Source organism: Macadamia integrifolia, unplaced genomic scaffold (genome assembly GCF_013358625.1).
Source record: "Macadamia integrifolia cultivar HAES 741 unplaced genomic scaffold, SCU_Mint_v3 scaffold1222, whole genome shotgun sequence".
Lineage (NCBI taxonomy): Eukaryota > Viridiplantae > Streptophyta > Magnoliopsida > Proteales > Proteaceae > Macadamia > Macadamia integrifolia.
In genome coordinates this window covers 95344-112613 of record NW_024868124.1, presented here as the reverse complement: position 1 = coordinate 112613, position 17270 = coordinate 95344, and the positions used below count along the sequence as shown (strand labels likewise).

Below are 17270 nucleotides of genomic sequence, written 5' to 3'. Positions count from 1 at the left end.
CATGTAGTGGCTTGTTTTCTTCCTCAAGGTTCTCTCTCTCTCTCTCTCTTCTATTGATGGCTGAATCAGTTTTTCATGGTTGATTAGCTTGTCCATAAGTATCTAACAAAGAAAACAATTTGGATTGCTTGATTTCTTTATTATTTTCCTATGCTTGATTTCTTTATTATTTTCCTATGCTTGATTTCTTTATTATTTTCCTATGCTTGATTTCTTTGTTACCTTGCTTGGTTTTATTGGTCTTTCCACTATCTCTCCCCAAGTCTGATTTTATTGGAGCTTTGTCACTTTGCTTGGGGATGATTCCAAATCTGATTTCCAGATCTCTTTGGTTATTTATAACCCCTAATTATAATAAGACATTGTTACTTGGGTTTCTTTGTTACTTTGCTTGGTCTTCATGCATGTAAGTTTTATTTACAAATTTTGTATCATATGTGAAGATGAGCTTTGTTATTTCTTTTTTTAGTGTTCAGTATTTTTTTGTCCCAATATGCTAACTTTTACACTAACTTATAATGTCTAGCTATTATGTCTGGAAATAGTATCCCTGCCATTAAGTGGTCAGAACTTGAGACCACTGTTTTCATTGAAGCAATGAAGGAAGCTGTAAAAAATGGTCACAAATCCGGTAATTCATTTAACAAAACTGGATGGGAGGACATTACAAAGCAATTTTAGTAGGCTTTAAATCGTACAGTTGGGAGAGAACAATTATGCAACAAGATGAACAAGTTGAAACACGAGTATCAACAATTCAAGAGACTGCTTGACACAACTGGATTTTGGTGGAACTCAATGACAAAAGCAGTCACAGTTGATGATGAGTCCGTATGGGATAGGGCAATACAGGTACAATAGATTTCACTAGCTAGTTGAATTATTTAAAAATTAGATTACAATGAGTAGAACATCTAAGTGATACAATGACTGCTTATGCAGGCAAATCCAGGTTGGTTGAAATACAAGAAGTATGGACTAAAAAATTGGCCAGATTTGAGCATGTTATTTGGGGATGCATATGCTAGAGGTAACTTAGGGGTTGATAGTGCTCAAGATTTGGATGGCATCGAAGCTGTTAATACAGTTGATATTGAGCAAGTGTTTGACTCCCCTAGTACCCCGGTGCATATAAGCATGACTGACCCCTTTCATGAGGATACTCATACTCCAACTCAAACCACCACAAAGCGAAGTCTTGATAGGACACCCATGGGATGAAGAAAAAAGAGCGCCAATAAGGGAGATAGCCACGTGAAGGACTTGTATGGGAAGTATTTATCCATTAAAATTGAGAAAGCATCCAGTACTTCTATTACATCTCCTGTTCGTGGTGGGGTAGGTGCATCTTGTCCTCGAGATTTCAATGTGAGTGCATGTGAGGAGGTGTTATCTTCCATACCGGATATATCAAAGGAGATATATTTGAAGGCCACCAGTCGTATGTGTGCTGATCCTAGTTGGAGGGAGTTGTTTGTCTGTGCAGAGCTTGTTAAGAGGACTTATCTTTTAAATGCCTTGGAGTAGTTGAGGTTGTGTTTGAATGCTACTTTTGATAATTTTGGATTCAAGACAATACTTTTGATGTGTGTAATGTTACTTTTGGAGATACATTGAATGCTACTTTTATTTTTTTGTTTTTTTTTCTATTATTGATGTGTGTAATGTTGAACATGTGTTTTGGGTTGAGACGATGTGTCAGATTGTTATGTTTTACAGTTATTTGTTTACAATTGAGTAATAATTGTTTATTTATTGCAGTTATGTCAAATGCATTATGTGAAACTTCTAGTGATGAAGAAGATACGATCATTCACATGGGAATGGAATTACTGAGTGAGGCGGTATATATTAGAGAACCATGTAGGGATAGTGTATTTTTAGGTGCTGTGATGATGCATGAGGTGTTGAATGGGCATGCCAACAGATGCTATGAAGAGTTTAGGATGGAACATCATGTCTTCCTTAACCTATGTGATTATGTTAGACATAGGGGGTGGTTGAAAGACATGACCAACATCCGAGTGGATGAATAGCTTGGAATGTTCCTATGGATTGTTGGGAAGGGTTCAAGTAATAGGGACACCCAAAATCATTTCAACCACTCAGGAGAAATAGTTAGTCGAATATTCAACGTTGTCTTGATTGCAATGCAACGCCTGGCTAAGGAGAAAATCAGACCGCTAGATGTCAATATGATATCGATTGAGATTGCACAGAACCCGAAATACTACCATTTTTTCAAGGTAAATATGTTAATATAATACATGTTTGTAATTAAATATATGAATGTTTATATTCTTATATGTATTGGCCATTTAATTGTCATTATATGTCATAGCATTGTATTGGTGCCATAGATGGTACTCACATCCATGCGGTAGTTCCAAGAGATGATCAAATTCGATATAGGAATCGGAAGGGGATCACAACTTAAAATGTGATGTGTGCATGTTCATTTGACATGCGATTCACATATGTGTATGCGGGATGGGAAGGTAGTGCAAATGATTGTCGAGAACTTGAACAGGCAAGAAGTGATCCTCGATTGAGTTTTCCACATCCACCTCCAGGTATTAACTTTATACTAATATATTAGATTTTCATTTGAGTGTATACGTAATAATATATATTATTTTTTGTCTATAGGAAAGTATTATGTTGTTGACTCTGGGTATGCTAGCCAATCTGGATTTTTGACACCATTTAGGGGTGAGAGATACCATCTACCGGACTACAAAGGGCGTAGAAGATCCCCAAGAACAGCGAAAGAGTTGTTCAACTATAGAAATTCATCACTTTGGAATGTCATTGAACGTACATTTGGGGTATTGAAGAACAAATTTCAAATTTTAAGGCTAATGCATCAGTTCCCAGTGGAAGCTCAGGCATCAATCGTATTGGCATGTTGTGGGCTACACAACTATATTCGAGAAGAGCATATTATTGATGCAGAATTCGTGGGGATAAGTGATGATTTAAAAGTTGCAGAAGATGACTTGAATCCGCCACATGAAGATTTCGTTGATCATTCTACAATACAATCAAGTCAACAAAATTGGGCAAAAGAGATGAATGCCACTAGGCTAAGAATTACAAATGCAATGGCTAGACAGCAAAGGATGCCAAAACTAGTTGAAAACTAAAACCGATAACTATTTTGCCAAAACTGAAAACCTAAATTGATGTTTCAAGTGATGTAATACTTGTTTTATGTTACATTTATATATGTGGTACAAGTTGATATATTATTATGAATGTCATATATTTGGATGCTATATTAACTTTATTGATATTTAAATTTCTGTTACAAATGACTTCTTCTATACCCCCACTCATGATAGCAAATTGTGAAATTTGTGAGAAGAGTTGTGGTAAATATACAACCAAGTCGGGTAAAAATATTGGAAGAGAATTTTTCAAGTGTGAAGATTCATGTAATTTTTTCATGTGGGTGGACCAACTACATCTATGTAGATGTGGTAAAGGTCAATGCAAAGTATGAACTGCGACGAAATGTCAAAACAAGGGACAGTATTTTCAATGTTGCCCAAATTCAACTGGGGTAATTTATTTCTACGATTGACCTATACCTATAGATAATTTATGATTTTTGTTTAATTCGATGTTAAATTTCAACGACCCTAATCACATCTATTATTTGATATATAGGCTGATAACCGTGGATGTGGTATGTTTGTATGGTTGAAAGATGAAACACATATTTCTACCATACAACATACATTATGTTCAGAAAGCTCAAGCTCAACATCAACATCATCCACACCACCGTTCGTTTCGAACGAGTACATGAAATGATATCTGGAAGGGATACTTAAAGGATTAGAGGACCAAACAAATAAGATGAAAGACATCCTCCATGCATTCAAGTCTTTAGACTTGGAAAAAAAGTGAAAATTTGGAGAATTATGTAATAATTAACTTGCACAAGGCATTATTAATACTGTATTTTATTCATCCTTTGGAAACCATTTTTTTTAGTTGGTATGTAATATTTTATTGTCCCAAAAGAATTTATATGCTTATAGTATTTTAATGTTATTTCTGTAATTATTGACTTAAAAGAAAAGAAAAGAGAAAAAAAAAAACCGTTTCTGAAACAAGCATTACCAAACGGCAGAACTGTCGTTTCTTGGTTCTGAAACTGTTCTAGAAACAGATTCACCAAACAGCCCTAAATCATTTAAAAACGACGTTTTGACACAGAAACTGAAATTTTCGTTTTTGACATGAAACGGAGTTTCTAGAACAGAAACGATACCAAACGGAGCCTATGTCTTGACTTCTATCGGTCAATGTTGAGGGAGAGTACACCAACTAATTGGATACGGAAAAAGAGATTGGCTAAAAATGCATTTTTTTTTTATTAGAAAATCTCTTTCTACATTGATGACATATCTTGCCTCTTCATTCCTTGCCCGCCAAAGAATATTCCTTCCTTTTCGGCTGGTAGGTCGAAGTCGCATTGACTGAATTGGCTCTGGCCTTCACTGAAAAAAAAAATGAGGCTTTACTTGACGAGTAGACATTGGTACTTGCTTATTGGGACCTATAAGAAACTAAGTTTCTTTGCTTTCTTTCGTCACATAGGTGGGAAAAGAAAAAGTCAAAGCAGCAGGCCAATAGTTACATCATCCACTTTTATAGAAACTTCTTCTGTTTAACACATCTTGGCCTAGCAGGAAGAGCAAGCAACGAAGTAGTTAGTTGAAGGTGCTCTCTTCTCTACTCCGTCACATAGGATAGAGGCTCACTCTACATCTATAGTTTACTTTGCTTCTTACCCATCTTCTGTCTCGTCTCTTGATTTCAGGAGCCAAGAAGCAAGAGTTCTCCCCCAAAAGTAGCTTTAACAGAGGGAAGTGGGCTTCATTCAATGGAATGCCTTGTTGGTTCAGCCTCAAAGGTCCAGTTTCTCGGTTTAGTCTGGAGGGAGGCACACTTTTTTGACCTTTCAGGAAACATGTTGCAATTTGAAGCTGACAATATGTGCTTGAGTTGATGATCAATCCGTTGTTCAATCATCTATAGAGGTGATCAGACTTGTGTTGATCTCTTTTATGCTGAGAGTAGTTATAACTGCTCAAATGACTAAAACTATGCACTTATAACTCCATTAAAACCAATTCTTGTCAATATAAATTCCAACCCTACGGTCAGCCTGATCGATTAGCTTTATTGGTCAATCTGACGATCAACTCCTTAATGCATGGTTAGGTCCCATTTATCGATCAGCTTGATAGGTTAGTCTGACTAATCAACTCTTTGACACATGGTTATCATTTATTGGTTAATAGATCAATATCGGGTCGATCAATCCCTTAGTACATGCTTGTTATTATTCTCGGTCAGATTGGCTGAATAAGGTGTATACAGCCCCAGGTTTTTGGGCTCAAGTTGCATCCCCACTTTACACTTGTTTAAAAATAATAATAATAATAAATAAATAAATAAATAAAATAATATACATAAATCAAATAGAGATTGCTCTTTAGTAAACTCCACTCCTTGGCTCCAAGAATTTTGTAATGTGGATGACTCGGTTTTGCGGCACTTTTTCCTTTAATAAAATTCCCCTAAAAAAACAAAAAATGAAAATTGACTTTATCTCGAAACATAGTGGGATTGGTATTATAATTTTGTAAATCAGTGAGATATTGGCCCGTTGGATTTTGTTTCTCCTGTTTCTATGTCTAGAAACAGCAGAAACAATTTTTGGAAATGCAAAAAGGTGTTTGATTTTTTTATTTCTCGAAACGTTTTCAATAGCGTAGTCGAGTTCAAGATATGAGTGAAGACACAACGTTGTAGGAATGCAACTCATGAGTGAAGTCATGATGTTGGAGTTGTATGTATGTTGCATAGAGATGAACTTCAGAAGGATGAAGGCAATCCGAAGCTGTGAGCTTTGCACAACCAGGTTGGAATCGCCGCATTTAGATAGTGAGAAGTTTCAACAATGGGTTGGGGGTTTTGATAGGTTGAGTGAAGTATCGGATTTTTCACAATTTTTGTCGCTCCCACTTGTTTCTAGAAATAGAAAAACAAATATAACTTATTTTTCCATTTTTGTTTCCAAACACAGAAATAGGCATAAATTTTTATTTTATTTTTCCAAAAACAAATGGAATGAAACAAAAAAATCATATGGTTTTTGGGATGTTATTCCATTTCTAAGCACAGAAAAACAAAAAAACCGTTTCTAGAAACAAAATCGAACAGACCCCTTGTGTTTAAATTCTTGGCGTGGGTGCAGGATTCGCATATCATGGACTGCAAGTGACTTTAGCCGGTTTATTGGTCCACGGAAACAACGGTTTGCCGTTCTCTCCACCAGTCCAGTTGAAAGGTTCGTTAGGTCCAAAGGACTGGGTTCACCTGCGCAATTCAAACCAAGATATAAAGCAATGGCTTTAGCCGGGTCTCCTCCGGTATAAAAACCTTTGTTGTTAATTTTTCTTAGCCGGCCAAGTAAGCTCTTTCCAATCTTCGAAGTGGGACCCTGGACGTGTGCTCCCCATCATCCCTGAGCCGCTGCCACTAGAATGTAATCCGGTCATTCCATCGTAACTCCTGGTTCTGCGGCTTCTGCCTCATCACTTACCCACAAGTCCACAAGCTTCTTCCTCGTCTCTCTCACCAGCAATCTCAAGTTTTCTTTTCCACCCAATCTCAGAGAATGTCATCAGCTGTGGTTGCAGGTTCCTCATCTTCATGCTCTACACTCTCCAGGAACCATTCTTTACAAACCACCCTATCCAACCCTATAAAATCACTAATTCCCACCCAAAACCAGGTATGTTTTTATGATCACCTCCTCAATTGCCACTGGTGTTCTTTATTAGAAAACCCACAAATCCATCTGTCGTTGTCTCTCATTTTTTGTGCAGAAGAGTAGCTTCCAAGGCCTCTCACTTCAAGATGTCAAGAGGGGTCTCTCAGCTTCATTCATAGCTGACAAAAAGAAGGTCGATTTAGGATTCAAGAGAAGAGCCCTTGAGATTGCAGCAAGAAGTGCAGGGGCTACCAAGAACATTGAAGTTGAAGTTGACAAACCCTTGGGTCTCACATTGGGTCAAAAACAGGGTGGTGGTGTTGTAATTACTGTGAGTTTCTATCTGTAATTTCCCCTCTTTTGGGTTGTGATGAAGTGCATTACTGTGATATCCTGTGAATGTGTGGAGTGTTTATTACCGTTGGTGTTCTTAGGGTGTGGAGAATGGGGGAAATGCAGCAAAATCAGGGCTTAAGGTTGGGGATCAGGTACTATATACCAGTAGCTTCTTTGGAGATGAACTTTGGCCGGCTGATAAGCTAGGGTTTACAAAAACTGCAATCCAAGCAAAGCCTGATTCTGTCTACTTTGTTGTGAGCAGGTTTTCCCATCTTTTCCTTTTTTACCTCTTCAAATTAGTAGCTTAATGGGTTAAGAACGGCAACTCTGCCCTTTGTAAGGGTAGTAGTAGTTTAATTCTGTACGCTCAATCACAACTTAATACGCTCAGTTGCAACTTAATACATATGTTCCTGAAGACTCTGCATTTGTTTCTACTTTGCTAGATATCATTCAAGTGAACACCAAATTAGACTTTTTATGTATACCCGTATCATAAATGTTAATGATGTTTAGTATTGAATGTAAGAAAAGGATTTCATCCTATATTTGTGGTATATAAATGAACTTCATATTCTACCCCCACCTCCTCGCCCCAAACACACCCCCGACCTCCCACCCCCACACCCCCCCCACCCCCACCCCCACCCCCACCCCCCCCCCCAAAAAAAAAAAAAAAAAAAGGAGAAAAAGAACTTCATAGATGTAATGGTGGTATTATATACTGGTAACTTGGGTCCTCCATCAGATGAATTACCTAGGTCGATTGCTTCCATATTTATCTTGTATGTTAGTAGTGAGTCTTGCCCTCCTAAACTAATCCCATTAATCTTTCTGTCCAGAGGTGCAGAGGTTGACGTAAAACGATTGCCGAAGCGTCCAGCACCGCCTCGTTTTGGTCGAAAGTTAACTGAAGCACAAAAGGCAAGCATCCTTCTGGTTTCATGAGCTTATCTTTCTTTTAGGAAGATTGGTATTGCCTTTTTCTGGGACATTGATTGAGTTTATTAGTCACTTTACAGGCTAGGGCAACTCACATATGCCTTGATTGTGGATTTATTTACTTCTTACCAAAACCATTTGAAGAGCAGGCAAGCTTCCCTATACTTATTGTCCTTTACAAACAATTGTTCAATTTTTTGTTGAAAGTTTGACAAGACTATGTTCTATCTATGGCTCTATTTTGTATGCAACCCCATTCTGAGAATTTGTATTCCCATTCTCATAATGCAAAATGCATTTCTAACTGAGAATGAAAACACTGTCCGGATACATGTTTCGTCAAAATGCATTTTTGATTTTAGAATACTCAAGCATTTCATCGAACACCCATGTGCAAGAGTTGTTCGTATTCATCCCAGCGAACCAATGCTGAGATTGCAGAGCAATGTAGCAACACAGACCTTAAAGAGAATCTTCCTCTTCTTGAGTATCTCCATCACGTAGGACTTCCTCCGAACCTTATCTCCATTCTTTCTCATCCACATCAAGTGGGTGCATACAATGCAGAAATTCGTCTGGTGCAGCTTCATACTGATTTATATTGAACCCTAAACACACATACAGAAGAATCAATGAAGAAGAGGGTCAGAGCTACGGTAATAAGAAATTGAAACATTCTCCTAAGTTCTAATTCCTTGTGAGTGGGTTGGAGTGGATTTAGACTGTGAGTAGTAGTACTTTTCTCCATATAATACATGCCATTTCAAATACAGTTGTCAATTGATAGGTTTGAAAGGGTTGTAGGTGTAGGCCTAACCTTCTTTTCCTGATAACCCATGATGCCCCTCCCAACACAAGAGACTTTCATCTACTTGCTTTCTGCCAAGCAATAACAACTCCCCATCTGATACCTATTTCTATCTCTCTCTATTGTTATTCTGCCTTCTTGATGAACCTGGTGGGCTTGGCAAGCCTTCGTCACCCACGTTATAGTTACAACTACTACAACCCTTTTCCGAACTTAAATTTCCTCTCAAACAATCCTCCTCTTTCTCCTAGTTCGACGGACTCAAGAGCAGATCCAAGAAGCTGCCCCTGGATCTTATGGATGTGCAATAAGATAGTTTTGGCCTGGGGATCATGGTCATTATTATTATTTCACAAACAGGTCTGGTCAGAACCGTTCCAGAATGTGGTTCATTCTTGGACACGTCCCAAGATGGAAAAATGGGAATGTAAACCAAAGGGTGTTTTTGATTTTCCAGAGCGTGCTCTCAATGCCTAATGAATTCCAAGAATGCATACCAAACACAACCTATGTCATCCTAATTTCAAAGAAAAAGGAACAGGGTAAAAAGAACATCAATTTGGATCACCAAATGCCATATACAAGCATTAGAAAATCTTCGGCAATGCTGTATAGAAAGTGTTGGCTCTACTCTTGTGCTATTTAAAGTCCATCTCAGTAGTCTTTTGTGTGCATTTTTAAATGTTAAATATATAGTGATGCTGTATAGAAAACATTGACTGCTGTAACAAAATTTGGGAAAATTTTTTTAGAAGCTCAATGTTAGTTAAAGTTAAGATTGTGATTGGTTTTCCCAAGAATAGAATTACAGGTTTAACATTTAAAAAGACACAAAAGTGACTACTGAGATGGTACACATTTACATGACTCTACATATACTAAACATCAATATGTGCGAGCTCTGGTAATGACAGCCACAATGAGAACCAACGACTAAAACTAAAGAGGAAATATCTTGAACTTGTCAACCCCTTCCTAACCCCTCCCATGGCCTAAACCTCCATGTCCCCTTCATTCCTGCTGCCGGACCTCCCCTAGACTCCCTCGACCCTCCTCTCCTTCCTCTCCTGATTACCGTGGGCTCCTCCACCAATTTACAACCACTTCCCTCCTCTCTCTCTCCCTCCGCCTCCCAGGCCAAATCCTGGGCCTCCACTGTTTGTCCTTTTCCCCATCCCTCTAGAACTGGCCTCCTGCTTGTCTTTGTTCCTCCTACCTTGATCGATGACAAGAAGGTTGGGTTTTGCCCTTCGGGTCTTCTCGAACCAGACATTTTGAAATGGAAGCTTGTATTGTGGGTCACTTTATGGGTAGCAGACCACCGTTCGGTATCTTTCAAGCTTCTCTATCTAAACAATGGAGACTTCTTGGTCAAATGTAATCCTTCATACTCAATAATGGAATTTTTATCTTCAACTTCTCCCTTGAGGATGATATGCTCCGAGCTCTTGAAAATGGCCCTTGGCGCGTCGGCAACAAGGCTGTCTTCCTTAGAAAATGGGACCCCTTCTCCAACCTCAGCAAAGTTGGCTTCAAGTCTGCTCCCATCTAGGTACCCTCCCCAATTTGCCACTGCACTACTGGGGAGAAAAGGGCCTTAGTATCGTTGGTTCTGTTATTGGAAAGCCCCTGTTCTCAGACCACCGAACCAAGATGATGGATAGACTTGGCTTTGCTCGAATTTGCATCGACATTTCGGCTGATGAACCTCCCCCAACTGAGATCACTATAATAGAGGAAAATGGTCACTCGTTTATCAAATTGGTTCAATATGACTGGTTGTTGCCCCACTGCACCACCTGCAAATCCTTTGGGCACCACCTACGGACCTGTGTCCCTACTCAGACCATCTCTTTGACTCCCCCTGTGGAGAAAACTCCTACAGATGCTACCATCCCTGCCAACTCCAGTCATCAAAAGAAAAAAAAGAAAAAATAAGTTCCGTCACCGTCGCAGTCGCAGTCGCAGTCGCAGTCGCAGTCGCAGTCACAGCCGTATGGCTCTCCCTGGTTCCTCAGACGCTGAGAAGATTCTGACAACTTCTGTTAGAAGACACTGCTTGATCCAGTGGTCCTTCTCCCTCAGACCTCTGGATCGAATAGATTCTCGGTTCTCCACGCCCTCGAAGCCTCTTCCTCTGACAACGATGGAACCTCGGACAGTGAAGATGCATCCTCATCTCCAATAGATCCTGGCTTGTCTGACCCTGAGAGTGACCCATCCCCACCGCTTGTCATCGATACCTTGGTTGCTGATCCATCTGGTATTGGCTGCACTGCTGTCACTGTGGAATCTGACCCTGCAAAACTCTTGCCCCTCCCTCCTTGTACCTCTGTTATCATCCTTTTGCCTCCTCACCCACACTTTCTGCTTCCATCCATGTCTCCTAGCCCTCGCTTCGAGGCTCTAACCCCTCCTTAACTTTGGTTGGACCAACCTTTAAACATTCCCTGGCTCTTCTTGCTTCTCATTCCGGTGTGCCCTTGTCTGGGCCGTGACCCTTGGCCCATTGTATCAGTCCTGGCCCCATCCCCTTAGGCCCTTCTTCCTCCTTGAACCATTCTCCTTCCTCGGCCCACCAGTTATCCTCTTCTATTGAATTACCCACTCATATCCGGCCCATCCAGCCCTTCCAAACTTGGCTCACTCCTCCTTCCCTAACCTTGATCTGCCAGCCCACAGTGATCCATACTTAACCCCCAACCAGGAACCCGACCTGCCTCCTCGAACCAGTCCCATCTTTGCCCTTGTTACTGAACCCGACCCACCAGCCCCTCATTTACCCGATAGCCTTCTCCTTCCTCCCCGACGCTCGAAGAACTCTGCTTCCTCCTCCGAGGTTACCCCTTCCGGCCCTTAGGCTACTGCTCCATCTAGAGCCGGCCCTTTGTCCGATGCTGCTACTTGCTCATTGCGAGCTCCTCTCGCCTCATCGGTCGCTCCCCACAGAGAGTTGCTAGCTCCCCTCGCCACTCTAGACCTTCCGGCCTGCGATAAGCGAGCTTCTCTCGCTTCGTCTAGTGCTGCTGCCTACGACAAGCAAGCTTCCCTTGCTTCTTCTGATGATCCTACCTGTAATTTACAGCCTGCCCTTACCACTGCTCAAGCTGATGCTCCTGCCTGCAATTTATGTGCTGCCCTCGTTATTGCTCAAGCTGTCTTCGTTTGTGTTGCTGTCCAAGAAGCTGTGGTCCATGCTGCTGCTGCCACGTCTTCTGCCTCGCCTCTACATTCCTCGCGGTCCACCTTTGATGCTGCCTCATCTTCCACTGACAAAGAATGCACTGTTGGCGCCTCCCCATCGGAACTTAATTGTGATCACTTGGCCCAGGTTGAAGACCTTCGGTGCACTGTTTGTCTGCCCAATTTGATGGCCTTGCGAGCCTTCCTCGCTGCTCCTGCTAACCTCATTGGACCAACCACTATCTTTGAAACCTCTGATCCAATGACTACTCCCTGCCCGTCAACCATCCAACACAAAAAAGCCCTTGTGAACCCCTCCAAATCCAAATGCCTCCTAACCAGAAAACTTCTAAGGCTTCAAAGACTAGTCTGAGACCCCTGAACACCTCTGTCTAGGCCTCAAACCAGATGACTGGCCCTTCTCACCCTTCACCCATCCGTGAATACCACTACCGCAAAAGAAGCTCTTCTACTGCTAGCCAACGGCGTTCCTCCTGCTCCTCGGAGCAACTGATCCCATCATCATCTCCCCCTAAATGACCCCCTAGTCCATTTGGAATGTCCGAGGGCTCAACTCCTCGGTGAAGCATGCATCCATTCGATCCCTCGTTAAATCCTCCCATGCACCCCTCTGCTGTCTTCTAGAAACTAGTCCTTGAGCTTAATACTTCTCGCATTGCCTCCTCTATTGCTCCTTCTTGGTCCTTCCTGGCAAACTATGCAAACTGCCCCAATGGTCGAATTTGGATTCTTTGGGACTCTCACCTCCTTAATATCTCCTCCCTTGGTACTTCACCCCAACGTATCCGCCTCTCTATTTCTGATTCCTCTGGGGCCAACAGATGCTTTCTCACCATCGTGTATGCCCTTGACCGTGCATCCACGAGGCTTCCCATCTGGAATGACTGATCCTTTTCCCCGGCTGTTGACTACTCCCCCTGGGGTCTTGCGGGCAACTTTAATGTCGTTAGATTCGGCCATGAAAAAGTTGGTGGTGATCACATCGACCTCCCCTCTGTTGATGCCTTCAACGAGTGCCTTGAGGACATTGGCATGAATGATCTCCGCTGGTCAGGTTCTAAGTTTACTTGGAACAATCGTCGTAGTGGCCCTGGCCGTGTTGCGTGTAAGCTTGACAGAGTGCTTGTGAATGGAGCTTGGCTTGACTCCTTTCCCTCCTCCCATGCCACTTTCGATTTGCCCAACATTTCCGATCACTGCCCCATCTCTCTCCTAGTTTGCCCTTCCGCCTCTTTTGGTCCCAAGCCCTTCAAATACTTCGACATGTGGTCCCTTCACAAGGACTTCATTCCCCTAGTTTGTGAGGCTTGGCGCATCCCAATGCATGCCTTTTCCTCCCCGCTCATTTCCTTTTTCAGAAAGCTTAGAAACATCAAGGCAGCCCTTAAGCTCTGGAATTCTCAATGCTTCGGCAACGTCTCTGATAGGACCGCCTCCTGCAAATCAAATCTGGAAACCATTCAATCTAGACTCCAGTTGGACCCCCTAAATTCTGCCCTTGATGATAAAGAGAAGTCCTCCCTTTGGAGCATTTCCCCCTTCTTTCCCAGGAAGAAAGGTTTCTTAAGCAGAAATCCCGTATTAAATGGCTGGAGCTTGGAGACACCAATAGTGCTTTCTTCCACCATTCTGTCAAAGCCCGAACCAATGCCAACTCGATCTCCTTTATCTCTTCCAAAGAATGGTTCCATGCTTCGCTCCCCTGAGGAGATCAAAGCTGAGGCCTCGTCCTACTTCTCAGACCTATTTAACCCATTCACCCCCTGCTCACCCCCTACTTCCCATCCATCCCAAATAAATAAATTCATCCCAGAGCATCTCATCCCTTCCCTCCAATCCATCCCCTCTGATGAGGAAATCACCTCTGCTATCCTTTCCCATAAAGCCAGCAAAGCCCCTGGTCCTAATGGGTTTAGCATAGGATTTTCACCTCTTGTTGGGACATCATCAAAGACGATCTCATCCAGGAAATCAGGAGCTTCTTCTTTGACCCCAGTCAAATCAGTGGTGTAAATCACACCTTCCTTTGCCTTATCCCCAAGCCTGAAGGATCCTCCTCTATGCAAAACTTTAGACCCAATTCCCTCTGTAACTTGATCTACAAATTCATTGCCAAAATCTTGTTTCTCTGCATCCAGAAGGTCATTGACTCCCTTGCCAATCAAAACCAGTTTGCCTTCATCTTTGGAAGGAGCATTGCGGATAATATCATCTTGTGCCATGAAACTGTTCGTGGCTTTGAGCGCAAATATCATGGGTCAGTTGCTCTCCTCAAAATTGTTATCCATAAAACATTTGATTCCATCCACTGGATTTCCTCTGTGACACCCTTCTCTAAATGTCCTTCCCGCCATATTTTGTCCGATGGATCTATGCATGCATTTCCACCCCTCGATTCTCTGTTTTTGTCAATGGTAGCCTTGCGGGTTTCTTTTCCTCCTCTATGGGAATCCATTAGGGTGCCCCCTATCCCCCTTCCTGTTCTCCCTCGGCCTTAAAGTTCTCTCTAGATCCATCAAATCTTCCACAGATCTTCACATAATCTCCCCCATTCCCAAATGCAAATCTCTTTCCCTCACCCATCTTGCTTTTGCTGATGATCTTATGATTTTCTCTAAAGCTGATCCCACCTTTATCTCTTCCATCATGTCCTCCCTTCGTTTCTTCGAGAGCCTCTCAGGGCTTAGCATTAACATCCTTAAATCCCGCCTCTTCACCTCTGGGATCTCTGATCCTCTGAAGGCCCGACTTCTTGATATAATGGGATTCACCCTTGGTTTCCTTCCCGTCAAATACCTTGGTCTCCTACTCATTCCTGCCAGGCTTTCGGCCCATCATTGCACCCCTATCCTTGACCTCTTGAGGAAAAGACTTTAGCTACGGAAGAGAAAGCTACTGTCCTATGCGGGTTGTCTCAAACTCTCCAAATTTGTGCTCCAATCCATGTACCTCTATTGGTCCGGGATCTTTGTTCTCCCTTCCCCTACCATCAAAGCTATTGAGACTCTTATCAGTTCCTTTCTCTGGAAAGGATCTGATTCCTCCAGATTCCTCCGCCCTTCCAGCTGGAGTTCTGTCTGCCTCCCTAAGTTTGAGGGAGGCCTTGGCCTTAGGCGCATTAAAGACATGAATGAAGCCGGTATTCTCAAGTTGATCTGGAGAATAGCTTAAAAAAAGAGCAGCATTTGGGTCTCTTGGGTCTACTCCTACCTTCTCAAATCCAACTCCATTTGGTCCACTGTCCCGGGTCTAGACTCCTCCTGGGTTTGGCGGGGCATTCTTCACCTAAGACCTTTGGCTCTAGAGGTTATCTCCTATTCCATTGGAAACGGAGCTTCTACTTCTCTTTGGTTGGATCCCTGGCACCCCTCGGCAGTCCTCCTTCATCTTCTCAGTCCTAGGATTGTTTACTCTGGGCTTGATAGGTTGGCTCCCGTCTCTTCTATCCTTCTTAATGATGGATGGGCTCCATCTCCCCTTCCTCCTTCGTTAAACTACATTTGGACCTCTCTTCCTTCTCTCCCCCCAGGCATAAAGAGAGGGGCTTCATTCTCTAGAATCCTTCTCCTTCCAAAACGTTCAGCTTTTCCTCCCTTTGCCTGGAACTTTGTTAGGTCCAAAGCCCAACCAGCACTATGGTATAAAGTCTTATGGTTCAAAGGCCATATTCCTCGCCACAGCTTTATAGTTTGGCAGGCTCTCACCTATTGCCTCCCTACAGTCTTTCCTCATCCACCACCACATTCCTATCTCCCCCTCTTGCTGCCTTTGCTAGAGAGGAACTGAAGATATTGACCATCTCTTCTTTTCTTGCCCCTTCTCCTCTTCCATCTGGAAGAAAGTTCTTTCTCGTTGTTGGCCCTCTAGTAGAAGAGTTCTCCCTCTCAGCCTAATGGCTTTGGATAGACATGGAGGTCTCCACCAAAGTAGCTTCCCTTTCGCTCTGGTCAGTCTTTGATTCCCTTAGGAACAGGCTTATCATTGACTCATGGAATCTCCCGTCTTCCATCCCCCCCTTCTCCTTGAGGGCTTGTATCCATTAGAGGTTTATTCTTTTTTTTTTTTTTTTGGGCTTGTTCCCCTAGCTGGCAGTGTGCCTTCTTCCTCCGCCCCCTTTTTTTTCTCTTCCCTTGTATATAGCTTTCTTCTAAGTTATTGTTTTAATGAACATTAACCATGGGAGCTTCCTTAAATGAACCTATTGAATTTGTTCTGGGGTGGCACCTAGTACATAAATTTTGTACCAATTACGTCGTTTGACAATATCCATCAGTGAGACAATAGTTGGATGTAGTGCCTTCTAATTGTTTTTTTATGGCTACTTTTGCAGCCGGATTCATATGCATGTCCACAATGTCAAGCACCAAAGAAGCGATTTGCACGATATGATGTAGACACCGGAAAGCCGATTGGTGGTGGGTTGCCTCCAATTGGGGTTATAGTTGGGCTGGTGGTTGGGATCGCTGGTGTTGGAGCATTGCTTGTATATGGCCTTCAATAGTGCACTTTACTGCCATTCTCATTTTCTGCAAGATATTGCTTAACTGGGTCTAATGACAATCATTTCTATCTGAATTTTGGCTCTTTGTTTTCCTTTGAATGCAATGATATGATTTTGGGTGACCAAAAGTATGTTTAAGATCTTCATCTATATATTCAGAGCCTTTATATAGAGCTTATGAAAAAAAAATTTGCATCCTCAGGCTTTACTTTACAAAGTAAGACTTTCTTACTTGCTTTAATGTTTTTCATGACTAACAGCTGCATCCATTTTGATTTGTTTTATCTTATTTTGAAATGCTAAAATTTTGACTTGCTCGTAATAATCTTTGTATGTAGTTGTGGATCAAAAATTGAAATACTATTGTCATATAAGTAGGCAATTGAAAACTTATAGTTTCTTGTTATATTTAGCTTGGCCAAAGCAGCTACATTTAAGTCTGTCGTTGAATAGCTAATTGATGAATGTATTAGGAAGAGTTGCACAAGTGGCTTAGATAACCAATAGGGGCTAACAGTAGGCTTAGAATGGAAAGACTAATTAGACAAACTTATGTGTCAAATGGTGGCTGAGGTAGATAAAAAAGACATGCCCAAAATGTTCAGATGCATGTGAAACATCATTTGCAGGTACTGATGTGATGAGAACCACAAAGAGAAAAGTGGGGTTGAGAATGAATT

At 41.9% G+C, this 17270-nt stretch overlaps 1 protein-coding gene across 1 annotated transcript; it reads left to right on the top strand.

The window, feature by feature from the left end:
• The first annotated feature begins 6448 nt into the window (after positions 1-6448).
• Positions 6449-16672, top strand: LOC122063161. Its single transcript, XM_042626857.1, has 6 exons — positions 6449-6817; positions 6912-7127; positions 7231-7397; positions 7978-8059; positions 8158-8226; positions 16420-16672. The coding sequence occupies exons 1-6, from the start codon at positions 6701-6703 to the stop codon at positions 16588-16590; spliced, it is 822 nt and encodes a 273-aa protein (XP_042482791.1). The 5' UTR covers positions 6449-6700; the 3' UTR covers positions 16591-16672.
• Positions 16673-17270: the final 598 nt, after the last annotated feature.

Excerpts from the sequence above, each read along its gene's own strand:
- LOC122063161 (XM_042626857.1), top strand. The coding sequence starts at position 6,701 with ATGTCATCAGCTGTGGTTGCAGGTTCCTCATCTTCATGCTCTACACTC. Across the intron at positions 7,128-7,230 it reads GTGGTGGTGTTGTAATTACT|GGTGTGGAGAATGGGGGAAA; the intron begins GTGAGTTTCTAT and ends TGGTGTTCTTAG. Across the intron at positions 7,398-7,977 it reads GTCTACTTTGTTGTGAGCAG|AGGTGCAGAGGTTGACGTAA; the intron begins GTTTTCCCATCT and ends CTTTCTGTCCAG.